Source organism: Spea bombifrons, chromosome 11, assembly GCF_027358695.1.
Source record: "Spea bombifrons isolate aSpeBom1 chromosome 11, aSpeBom1.2.pri, whole genome shotgun sequence".
NCBI classification, from domain to species: domain Eukaryota; kingdom Metazoa; phylum Chordata; class Amphibia; order Anura; family Pelobatidae; genus Spea; species Spea bombifrons.
Window position 1 is genome coordinate 20,797,168 of NC_071097.1, and position 13,116 is coordinate 20,810,283.

The 13,116-nt window shown below is 38.5% G+C and overlaps 2 protein-coding genes across 6 annotated transcripts in view; both read left to right on the forward strand.

Moving 5' to 3' along the window:
* The window catches only part of FGFR2 (fibroblast growth factor receptor 2), a 49,132-nt gene extending 39,318 nt beyond the window's left edge, over window positions 1-9,814 (forward strand). Inside the window, exons 8-18 of one of the 2 annotated variants that reach the window (XM_053450251.1) lie at window positions 44-188; window positions 2,539-2,738; window positions 4,178-4,329; window positions 4,706-4,827; window positions 5,641-5,751; window positions 6,043-6,233; window positions 6,985-7,107; window positions 7,402-7,472; window positions 7,761-7,898; window positions 8,576-8,681; window positions 8,763-9,814. In XM_053450251.1, the coding sequence (XP_053306226.1) occupies window positions 44-188; window positions 2,539-2,738; window positions 4,178-4,329; window positions 4,706-4,827; window positions 5,641-5,751; window positions 6,043-6,233; window positions 6,985-7,107; window positions 7,402-7,472; window positions 7,761-7,898; window positions 8,576-8,681; window positions 8,763-8,921 (1,518 nt within the window). In that variant the 3' untranslated portion in view covers window positions 8,922-9,814. The remainder of the gene's footprint in view (window positions 1-43; window positions 189-2,538; window positions 2,739-4,177; window positions 4,330-4,705; window positions 4,828-5,640; window positions 5,752-6,042; window positions 6,234-6,984; window positions 7,108-7,401; window positions 7,473-7,760; window positions 7,899-8,575; window positions 8,682-8,762) is intronic. The other variant, XM_053450250.1, reaches the window with a different exon arrangement.
* The window catches only part of ATE1 (arginyltransferase 1), a 139,920-nt gene that overhangs the window by 102,225 nt on the left and 24,579 nt on the right, over window positions 1-13,116 (forward strand). The window lies entirely within an intron of this gene.

Genomic DNA, 13,116 nt, shown 5'->3' on the forward strand with positions numbered 1-13,116 from the left:
TTTCTCGCTTTTTCTTTTCTTTTTGCCATCCTTTCTTTTCCAGGCTGCCGGTGTTAACGTTACAGATGAAGAGATAGAAGTCTTGTATGTCAGGAATGTTTCTTATGAGGATGCGGGGGAATATACTTGTATAGCTGGAAATTCTATTGGGATTTCTCAACACTCTGCCTGGTTGACGGTTCTTCCAGGTATTGAGCTCCTGTCTTGGGTCACTGCCCTTACCTTTTCTCTTGATAAGATATACATCATAAAAGGTTCCTTGCAGCTCCTGTCCAGTGAGAGGCTTAACAAATGCTACATTCCACTCGAGGGAAACCTGGTGTAATCACCCCAGTACCTTGAAGGGCTAGTGTTTAATAACTATAGTCCACTAAATATGTTTTAAGTAAATTAAAAGCAAGACCTAAGAAACAAGGTCTACTGCTTTATTAATGTAAGTAACATACGTTGGTAGGCTTTCAGTGTACGTTGCAGATTAGGGGGGGCGGTGTATTGCTTATTTGCAGAGATGGAATTTTGGAATGTTATTTTCGTGTTCCATTCAGGTCCCCTTACGGGACTTAAATAAAGAAGGCTTCACTCCTAGCGGAAGGCATGCAATGAAAATGATGTTTAGCCATTCAGATATCTGTAGTGGAAAGTATGAATAGTGGAAGTTCTGGTGTGATTATGGAAATACATGTTTTGTGTGTATTTTTTAACGAAGCTATCTTACTGGTTCCTAGGAGCTGTGGGGAAATGTATATCCTTGCATGAGCACTAAGTTCCCCAATTGCATGGTGTGGGTTTTTCATGCAATAAGGGGTTAGATGTTTTGAATCTGTATTTTAAGCCCTTTGCTACTACTAAACACAAAGGGTTTAAATCCTGCGCAAAACATCACATGTTGGGGAGGCTAGTCTGTCTGGGTGATCTATCTCTCTAGACATTTCTGTTTTTATCTCTTCTTTTCCTGCTGCTGTGAAATGCGTTGGTGAAGCAGCGGATTGCTGTAGTAAGGTAATCTCTACCCACACGCTGCCTTAGTTGGATCCTTCCGTTTATATGAACGTCTTTGTAGATGTATAGTTGTTTGTGAAAGGCTGTGTGCGTGAGCAGAATGTCTTTTTATGTTTTATTGTTTTTTTGATGTACTAATCCGCTATTGCTGTTGGACAGCTTTTTTTGATACTTCGCTAGGTTGGCCGCATTGGCCATTTTTTCCAGGACACCTTGCATTTCGCATGTTTCTTTCTAACACATGTAAAGTACTGCATCCCACGTAATCCTATATACTGCAGGGCAGAACTTTACGTCTGAAACATATGTGTGTCCTTCAGAAAATGGCCATTATGGTCGCCTTACTGTCCACTTCTTATTGAACGCCTATGACCCTCAGTCAGATAGTAATAGTGATGACCGCTGACAGCTGCAGGGCCATTGCTCGCTCATTTGAATCCTATGTATGGTTGATGAATGTGTTGGCTATAGCAAGAACATGCTCTTATAGATCATTGTCTGTAGTAGAATTAAGGGTTACTTTGCTAGTGACTCTTGTATCAGTAACACAGTAATATATCAGTAATAAGATACAGCTAGGTTTACAGTCAATACAATTTATAGCCATTCTTATAGGAATCTCTTACTGGAGTTGACCCCTGGTAATGTATAGTGATATCAGGCAATTGAAATGTTCGACTTTCCTGCAAGCTGCCGAGTGAATAGACCCCATTGTCTGTTGTGTGTGTTGGCACCGATGTAGTTAACTTTGTAAATACACATAATTCCTCCGTAAATCACAGCCCCATTAAGAGACTAATTACTCCCTTTCTACCACCGCAGGTGTGATTTTTAACATCCCGTATATACCGTGTATATATGTATATCTATATCTATATCTATATATATATATAGATAGATAGATAGATAGATATAGATATATATACTGGGATTTTCTGAGTGATGCACATCATGCGTCGCTCCTTACCCAGTGAATACTAAGGCATTATGAATGAAAAAAACTGAAGCTGGTGCAAAGTTTAAAAAGTAGTCTGATCACTATAGCAACCAGTGGAATGTTCCATTCAGCAGGAGTTTGCCATTGAGTACTGTGATGTTAAGGTCACTTTGAGATGTTGTATCGGACCCATTATGAGGGCTCCTGTTTACCAGATAATGGAGATCTTGTGGTGTAAATTATCTGTTCCGTGTTAGATTGAACATAGGTCTGATTTTGATATAAACATATCTTAGACATTATTGTTTCTCGTTGAAGGAATGGCCATAGCATGTTACGCAACGTTTGCTTTAGCAAGAAATAGCTGGCAAAACATATAAGGGGCAGTTTGTCCCCTGGCTGAGGGTGGTAAGAGTTCAACAACAGCAGATGGCTTCAGGGGCAATCCTTTTTTCTGTTTTGCCCCCTTTTTTTTTTGCAGTCATGTGTTTGTGTTTGTGTGGTTGTGAGAGTGTCAACTGTGTCTTCTGCTCATAATAATCCCTGCCACACACCCTCTGGATTTAAGATCCTGCTCACCTCTCAACCCTGCCTCATTCCAGACCCAGAGACCCCCACTGAGGAGACCGCTGTACCTTATTACACAGAGGTTGGGATATACACTGGTGGTTTAATACTTATCACCGGCATGGTGGTGGTCTGCATTGTTTACCACTGTCGACAAGGAGGCAAGAAGAAGAAGGATTTCAGCGGCCCTCCTGTAGTCCACAAGCTCAGCAAACGTATCCCGCTACACCGCCAGGTAACAGAAAGTAGATAAAGAGTTCAAAAAGCCTTATACACAAAACGGCCACCATGCGCAGGACAGGGGCAATGCAACTCACCACATACGCATATGGGACAAGCACCATTCCCATGAAGCTCAGCCAGCATTGTATGTCCAGAGGTTATTACATTGAATACACAAGTATTGCTAATTATAATTATATACACACACACACACACACACCATTTAGTATGTGTCAACCATTTCTCATAGAATTATCACATTTCGTTGTGCTGGAGACAGTTGTTTGACCTATGATTTAGTACAGCCATACATTGTACATTTTCTATATTTTCGTATATCAATATTCAGCCTTTCAGCATTCTTTTATTAGAAATCATTTCTAATATTATTGTAGCATTTTTTTATTAAAATAATATAAATGGCATTTATCATGTTATATAGTTATCATTAAATGTATTCATTAAGGGGTTATTAGGCAGAATTGAAAAATATCCAGAAGTTAAATCTTATTTAATATGTTAATTGAAGGGGTTTCAATTGATCTATTTGCTTCCGAGACATTTTAATTTATATTTAAAAACTGCAATGAAGGTGCTGCTTATATAGAAGTGCTATTATATAAACACTACAAGATTAAAATTTTGTCTTAGTCTGTCAATTCTTGCCTTGTCATACCCCTTGAATATATGTATTGTATTAAGCGCTGCGTAGGTTGTTGGCGCTATATAAATAAAAGATAATTTTACTGTAAATATAGCATACATATATTTTGATGAAGATATTCCAGTTACAGGCATGTATATGGCAATAATTCTCATATGGTTTCAGATGCCTGTGAATTCATTTTCTTCCAGTCTTGTTGTTTTTTGTTTTGTTTTGTTTTTTCTTTTTAAAGGGCAGCAGTAACAGGTAACGATGATTATATGCTGTAAATGCCACATGTAACACACACCAGGGGGAGGAGGACGTATGACAAATAGTAGGGAGAAGTGTACTTTCCATGGAATGTGTGTTTCCTGTCGGAATACATTTAATAAATATGAGAGGGCACACAGAAGGCCATATGTCCATGTTAGAGAAAACATGTCAAAGCGGAAAATCCAAAACGTCTGAAAGTCAGAGATTGGGGCAGGCTATGGTATAATTTGTTTCACGAAAATCCCTGTTTTTCATATAATCAGAATGGAGTATTTCTAGTTTACAACTCATAGTTTAGTGTAGTTTTACAATTAGTGAGAAATGGAACATTCTTCTTTCTAGCCTATAATAAATTACTGGGGAATAATGTCAAAAGATACTTGTAAACTTGTTCAGAGATTCATGGATATAAATCCATTCTCCATAACTAAAGAAGAGTACACCAAAAATGCGCATGGTATGGGCTGCCCTCTCGCTCTTGTGTGTGCTTGTGCTTGTGGACAGTGTTACATGACCTGTCTGTGTTTTTACAGGTGTCCACCGATTCCAGCTCCTCTATGAACTCCACCACACCACTGGTGAGGATCACAACACGTCTTCTGTCCAGCGCAGACACCATGATCCTGCCAAACGTCTCTGAATATGAGCTGCCTCAGGACCCCAGATGGGAATTCCCAAGAGACAAGTATGTCTTTAAACCAGCCTGAAAAAATCATTGTAGCCATGAGTTCGGTTATTTCATTTATGCAACTGTACGTTCCACTTGTTCTTTCCATATGCAGTTCTAGATCATGGAAGAATTATTGAACTAAAGAATTGTTCACAAACTTTTGTGAGTTGGTAGCTTTCCTGTTGGGCTACAGCTCCCACCACCTTCAGTCACTTGTGAAGCGTTTAGGATTAATGAGAGTGGAAAATGGGAAAAAGCAACTTCAGTGGTGTCTTTTGTTAATCCCTTCTTCTTAAGCGTATCCAGCAGCACTAGGATGTCCACTTTGCCAGTTCACACCTACCCCCTGACCTCCACTAACTGCTGCCTACTTTGGTGTAACCTTTCACAGGATGACACTGGGTAAACCCCTTGGAGAAGGCTGCTTTGGTCAGGTTGTCATGGCTGAAGCTTTAGGAATTGATAAAGACCGTCCTAAGGAATCTGTGACGGTGGCTGTGAAGATGTTGAAAGGTAAGGAGCTAGACGTGACTGCTTCCTGCCCTCTCCCTGGGGGCAGCAGGTCACATTCCTGACCTTCAGGCTTCAAGGTAAATTAACAGCTGTAATAGCTTAGCTGCCCCTCTCTGTGATTTGAAAGCTGTGATTATGGGAAGGGGTGTAATTTACCGATCTCTCTCCTTTGAATTATGCAATCTCTCTGTCACTATCCCGGTGTAGAATTCTTCTGTCTCCAGGGCCCCATGACTGCATGTTTCCATTAAATCTTGTCTGTGGGGCTTCTTTCGTCCTCATGCCTAAATTAGCTGCATTTTGTCTAAGTGTGTCATCCTCCTGCCATAAATGAATTTTTCAGGATAGCTTTAAAGCAGCAATGCCCCAGTTCCTTTTAAACACCCTGTTTAGTTGATTCTAGGTCATTACAGACTATTAAGAAACTGGGCTGTTTGTACAGATGTGAGACCTATCTAATAGCCCTTCACTCCTATCTGGGAAGAACAGATTTTTTAAACAAATGAAATGTATACAAAGTAAATTAAAAATGAAAAAGTTCAGGAATCATTTTCCATTAGGAATCAGCTGAATAGTTATGCGCAATACAAACTACCCCACTGCTTTACAAATGTAACACTTACCTCTTCGATCAGTATTCTCTCAACAGTCCAGCCTCTAAAAAAGGTTATCTTACTAGACATTTTCCGGATGCTTGAATGCTTAATTGAGAATAACAGAATATAAGATTGCTTTCATGGAATTCTGAATGCCTTCTGAAACCCTTTAAGACTGACACTGTGACTCAAAGCACACCTTGTATATTTTTTGCAGATGATGCCACCGAAAAGGATTTGGCTGATCTGGTATCAGAGATGGAGATGATGAAAATGATCGGAAAACATAAAAACATTATCAACTTACTAGGCGCGTGTACCCAAGGAGGTGAGTGTTCAAATTTTCAACCAAGAAGAGCTCAATAAGAAAGCTCTTGCAGCTTTAGTGAAGAGGCAATAATGATGTTATTAACTGGTGTTTTAGGCTTCAACTTTAAGTTGGTTAATTTCTAGTTTAGTTGCAAATCACAAACCTAGGGTTCACTATATTAAAACCATCCTTAATGTCAATATCTAGTGGTTATTCTAACCAGTTAGAAAGCCTGTCCAAGGCAACTGGGAAATACAACCATCATGAATGTTTGCTCAAGCCAGGTTTGTTTTATTGTGTTCTTTTCAGGCTCTCTCTATGTGATTGTGGAATACGCTGCTAAGGGGAATTTACGTGAATTCCTCCGGGCTCGACGGCCTCTAGAGATGGAGTATTCTTTTGATATCAATAGGGTTCCAGAAGAGCAGATGACCTTCAAAGACTTGGTATCATGCACTTACCAACTAGCCAGAGGCATGGAGTACCTGGCATCCCAAAAGGTATACCGGAAAAAAAATTGCATAGACGTTCACTTTCAGTGCCAGAAGGATGGCTGACAACTTAGCTTTTCATGGGTTTTGTAATTAATTTGAACTTAAAAAAACGAGACTCCTAGGCACATAAGGGACACAAGCAAGGTGACTTTTCAGAGAAAAACTATAGGGATCTATGATTACAGTAAATAAGTAGTCAAATTCTTTCACCTCCACAAAGAGCTTCATTGTGATATATTGCAATCACTGTGGGGACCATATTGTTGACCATTTTATACATGATTTTACTTTTTCACACAACTTTTAATTGTAGCTAATTTAATGTAATACTTCTCCTTGTTATTCCACCCCAGCTACAATACCTTTAGCGTTGCATGAATTCCTCTCTTAAATCTATGTGTAATATATCACCACGCATACTTAGATTTTCCCATATAATTCCTTTTACATGTCATTAAATTGATCATACAATGACATGGTGACATCTCAAACTAAACTTTTCATTTGTCCAACATGATGCGGCCTCCAGCTGTTGTCTACCTCTCTGATAAGTTGGTTGCTTTGCACTCATGATACCTGTATTTCCATGAGCAGTCAAGCTTGATCTAATAATATACTAGATGTATTTGGCAATTTGAGCTAGCTACCATTTAAGCATTCAGTCTGTTATTATTGTCCACAAGGTAGTGAATGAATTTGTCATATAATGTTTCTTTTATATATGTACATTAATCCTCTGGTGTCTTTGGTTGCTCAGTGCATACACAGGGATCTGGCTGCCAGAAATGTCCTGGTAACTGAAAGTAACGTTATGAAAATAGCTGACTTTGGCCTGGCTCGGGATGTCAACAATATTGATTATTACAAAAAAACAACAAATGTAAGTATTTGTCCCCCTCATTGTTTATTGTCTCATACAAGTGGAAGATGCAGATGTTTTTGGTGGAATACTTATTGTAGATAAATATCAAACTTGCTGTTCATGATAACTGACCATTGATTGAAGAGTAATTCTATATGTCATGGAGTATTTTTTCATGGAGTATTTTCTTCTATCCCAGTCTTGTTGATGACATAGATAATAATCTGTCCATATCCAGCCCTTACTCTATCCTAGACCTTTATCACTTGCATTTCCTTAGTGTGTTGATCAGTTTTGCCTTTGCTATTTCAGGGTCGGCTTCCTGTCAAGTGGATGGCTCCAGAAGCTCTGTTTGACAGAGTTTACACTCATCAGAGCGATGTGTGAGTTTCACTCTACCATTCTTAGCCATTACGACATATTTAAATTAGTAACTCCATCAGAAAGGGCGGTGGGATTTATAGTTATGCTATAACTCTACTTCTTGACACGCTTGAAATAATCATACACAAACTTGGAATCAGATTTATAAATGAAAGTAAATGGGGAAAAATAGCCAAAACAAAATTGTTTCCTTGGACATGTACATGCTGTAGCAAAGTCTTTTAACAGAAATTCTAGAGATTAGTCTGGGAACCTTCCTCATCTATGTATTCCCCTTATTTCTCCAGCTGGTCGTTTGGTGTGTTGATGTGGGAGATATTCACTCTTGGGGGTTCTCCATACCCTGGAATTCCTGTTGAGGAACTTTTCAAGCTGCTGAAAGAGGGACATCGAATGGACAAACCAGCCAATTGTACCAATGAATTGTAAGTAGCCATTATTTTTTGCGTTGGAAAGCTACATCTAAGGAAACCTTTAGCAAGTTTTAGAAAATTCTAGCAATTGCATTTAAGTTTAGATAAAGTAAATCTACTTTTGTGCTTCCATTTATCATTTATCTGTAACGTTTCTGCATTCCATACCAGCAGTCACAATCATGTTACTGAATGAACAATGACAATCTGGGTCCTACAAATATATTAAATAATGGGTTGTCTGCATACAATCTCTAGCAAGCCAATAATGGCCATTGAACATCTTTGGAGTCCTTATGGTATTGTCCTTGAACTTCAGTCATCATTGTAGTGGGACCAATGTGTGTTAGAATTAGGAGAAGCTTGATCTGCTATCTTAGCCATGTGTGGAAATATTTTAGATTAATTCACAAATATGGCAATTTCACCAGCAATAAGGAATATGTACTGGTGGCACACTCTGCTGAGAATACCCCATCCTTAGACATTCCCCCCTTGATTTACTAAACAATTGGTTGTGACCCTATAATTCTAAACATAACATAATGACCTTTAGACCCTGAGGCTCACAAATTTACCACCACTTATTAGTTTTTAGTTCGAGGAACTTGACATACCTCAGGAACTAGTGGTCTAGTGGAGTAATGTGTCATTGTATTTCTTTTACTAGTGTATCTTTCTTTTGGCAGGTACATGATGATGAGAGACTGCTGGCATGCTATTCCATCACACAGACCCACCTTCAAGCAGTTGGTGGAAGATCTGGACAGAATACTCACACTTACAACCAATGAGGTTAGCAAAGTGATCAATACTCTTGGCCAGCACCCCCATTGTTATGCTCTTCCACTCACTCTTGCATTTTCTCATAAACAGGAATACCTCGACTTGTGCGCCCCACTGGAGCAGTATTCACCTAGCTTCCCGGACTCCTCTTCCGCTTCTTCTTCTGGTGATGATTCGGTCTTTTCCTCCGAGCCTCATGATCCCTGCCTCCCAAAATTCCAGCATGTCAATGGAAGTGTGAAAACATGAGCTATGCAGCGTTCTGCAGCCCTCTCCCCAAACTGCTGGTCATATGGACAATTTCTGCAGAACGCAGAGGAATGTGAACACTTCTATGGAAGAGGATACCAAGTGGGAACAGAGCCTAGGTTGGACCCCTCTGTTCCTTCGCTATTATTCCTCATGTGGGCATCAAATTTGCTGGATACAAGCATGACCCACAGGTGGTGACACTGTGCACAGAGGCAGCAGGAAGAATAATAACTTTTTCAGACATGTTAATCAGCTACTGAATGACTCCAGGGTTCTTCCATTGGACTCAAGGCTAATTCATATTCTTGCCTTTCTTGTTAATTTTGTAATATTTTGAGAAGATATATTCCAGCACCCCTAACCTTTCCCACCCATCACCTGAGCACATACACAGCAATGTCGCTGCTGGACATAAATGTAAATATAGTAAAAGTATGTATAAATATATAAATATATATTATATATTTACAATGAATTATTTTTTGTATTGATTTAAAAAAATGTAAAAAAAAAAATGATAAGCACCATTCTTAGCCGAAGTTTTCTTTAGTAGAGAACCCTGGCATCGAGTTGGGATTTTTTTCTTTTTTGCTAATTTGCAAAAATCTCTAATATATGTATGTCGTTCTTTGGGCCAAGATGTTCTTTTTGTTTTGTTGTTTTTTTATAGAGTGCATTGCAAATAGTGTACTGCAGGGACATCTGGTAACAAAGAGTTAAAATTAAACCATTACTTAAAATCACAAAACAAAAATATACATCACTAAATTGGGTATTATGAGATCGTAAAAGGCAAAGCTTACACATGCCTTATTGTAAAAAGATATATATGATATTTATGCTTAAAACAGAAAGGGAAATAGTCTTCCTTAAACAAAAAAGAACAAAAATTTAAAATAGTCTATTTGTTTTGTTTTCCATTGCAAAAGGAAATGTAATTTTGTAAATTGAATAAATAATGGAAACCTGAATTTGTAAATACTAATAAAAAAACATTTTTTGCTACTCCATTATCTGGTTTAACATTGTTCCATCACTGCATAATTTTTTTTTTATTATTTTTTTATTCTACATTATCCTATTTACCAGGCTTTTGTGGTATTCGAACCCGGTCAGTAAGGGAGAATCTAGGGTTTATGTGTTTGTGTCTTTGCATGTGCAGTATACCAAGCCCTATAACCTGCTGGCTTATTAAATCAGCGTCAGACTGCAAATTAATGAGAACTGCAAAGGGACAGAGAAGGGAAAAGTCTGAATCATTTAAAATAAATGCTGATCTCCGTGTTTTCAGAAAATCACATTTTACATTATGGCCCCTGACCAAAAAATGCAGAAATTAAAATAAATTAATGGAAGGTAGCCCTTTGTCTTTTTTTGCTTCGTGTTTAATTTAAAGACTCTATTTCTTGTTTCATCATAGTCTGATTTTGTTACGAAATGCAGCCAAAAAAATATCCTAGTGCTGTTGAATGCAGAGACCCTTCATAGATATAATTATATGAAATTTAGCTTTATTCATATTTTTTCTTGGGAACTTATAATTTTCATGTTGGCACCAAAGAATGAACGAGTTGCCCCCATAGAAGCCAATAAGGTTTCTTTAACGTTTCTGTATTTTCCATCAGTGAACCTTAAGAGCAAAGAATACAATTACATATTTGCTTAATATACAAGAATATATATGTTTTTGTCTTTAATACGTACGATTACTGCAGGTTTAAGAAGCTTATGCTATCTGAAGAAAACCATTTCTATTCGGGATTTAATATGAAAGAAATAGGGATTAACTCTTGGGGAATTGTCAAAAGGTTAACCATTTTTTAATCAAAATTAACACTCTTTATAATGAGAATAGACACAAATATTACATGCAACCACCTTTTATAATCAAATTAAATACCCTTTTCTGTGCCAATAGCCAAGATTCCTTTCAGGAATTAAATTACACTGTCTAATAAGTTAATTACCTGCTGGAGTCATTCTGTGCTGTAACTTGATTTGTTTTTATACCGACATTTTTTTGTCTAGCTCATGTTTACACATATACAGAGAATGCTTTTAAATAATTATTTTGTCTCTTAAGAGGCCTATCTGCTAATATGTTTCAGGAAGTTCCGAGATGAGCGTAAATGGTTCAGTCAGTATCTGTCTTTCAGAGCGGTGTTAAACAAAGAACACCCTGTGCTAGAAACCTTTACTTTTAGGGGCAATTCAGGACCGGCACTGAGAAACTGAATTAAGGCACATGTCCATCATGAACACAGCAAACAGATGACACTATCCAAATTCACCTCAGAGGTTAACAATTCATACTTTCCCCCAAAGGCAGCTGGTCTAAGATATGTGCGCTTGGTCTATTACCATTGTTGGGAGAAAAAAAAGGGCTGTCGACAACGGCTGCAAAAATATCCATTTGTAATGCTGTTGCAAAATATTGCCGGTACTAACACATGATGAAGAAAGTGGAAGTGTTTAGAAACAGCAGCAACTCGGCCACGAAGCAAAAGACCACCTAAGGTCACAGAGTGCGGAGGCATATGGTGCGTAAAAGTCACCTGCTGGTTGCATAGCTGAAGAATTCCAACTTCTACTGGCATTAACATCAGCGCAAAAACTGTGTGGCGGGAGCTTCATGCAATGGGTTTCCATGGCTGAGCAGCTGCATGCAAAACTTGCAACACCAAGTATAATGCCAAGTGTCCGATGGATCGGTGTAAAGCACGCTACTAATGGAGTCTGTAGCAGTGGGAACGCGTTCTGTGGAGTGACAAATCACACTTCTCTGCTTGACGGTCTGATGGGCGAGTCTGGGTTTGGCGGATGCCAGCAGAATGTTACTTGCCTGTCTGCATTGGGCCAGCTGTAAAGTTTGCTGGAGGAGAGATAATGGTCTGGGGCTGTTTTTCAGGGGTTGGGCCACTTATTTCCAGTGAAGGGAAATCTTAATGCTTCTGTATACCAAGACATTTTGGACAATGCTATGCTTCCAACTTTGTGGGAACATTTTAGGGAAGGCCCTTTTCTATTCCAGCAGGACTGTGCCACAGTGCACAAAGCAAGCTCCATAAAGACATGGTTGGATGAGTTTGGTGTGGAAGAACTTGCACAGAGCCCTGACCTCAACTCCATCAAAGACTTTTGGGATAAAGTGTAATGAAGATTACAAGTCTTCTCATCCAACATCAGTGCCTGACCTCACAAATGCTCTACTAGGCAAAAGCCTTCCCAGAGTGGAAAGGGTGTGTGTGTGTGTGTGTGGGGGGGGGGGTAATTACCTGCTAATGGCTATGTATTTAGAATGTGATGTCATAAAAGTCCCTGTTGGATGTAATACTAGATGTTGTCTAGTGTTAAATTGATACATATCTGGTAGTCATTTAACACCTAGTCAAAGCAAGTCTAAAAACATAGGCATTATTGAGTGTTATAAATCCAATAAAACCACACACTTGTGTGCTGCAACACTACACCAATGTCAATATGGAAAAATTAAACCTTGCAATGCCTGATAAAATGCGTTATGTCATTCTCAATGCTACAAACGTAACAACAACTGCCACCTACTACGAAGAAATGTGTGTGTAGCTATAGTGTGTGCAATATGTGCAAAAGTGTATATGTATGTCAACCATCATTTAAATCACCTCTTGCTCTGTCTGACCTCTGTGCCTAAGTCTGGCATCAAATTACTAATTACTATGGCAGTCTTTATATGCTTTCTTTTGATCTGGTTTTGTCTATGTGATAATCTTTTCACGGTTTGGAAGTGTCTCGGCATATAAGACTTGACTGCCAGACATTGCAATTTCGATCGAAGTGGCTGATAGGATGAACAAAATAGAACGGTCCGTCCAAAACATTCATTTACTGAACTATATGTTTAATCATCTTACTGGGAAATAATAGAATCAAGCCCTAGGTCTACTCAAAAAGGTTATTTCTGCAGTGATTTCCACATTTAATAGTGGACCAAGCTTTTGCATGTGAGCCACAATGATCCATACATTATATTAACCATATTATTTTATTGATAAAGTTATTCAGGGTTAAATCTTTCCGCTGGTAACTTTCGATGATGGAGCCATGTGTCGGTGTACCCCAAATGCACCTTTCCTCATTTAATATAATAGATTCTGAGGCTCTGGACAGTACATGGAAAATTTATATTTAGGGGATAATGTATAGAAAGTGA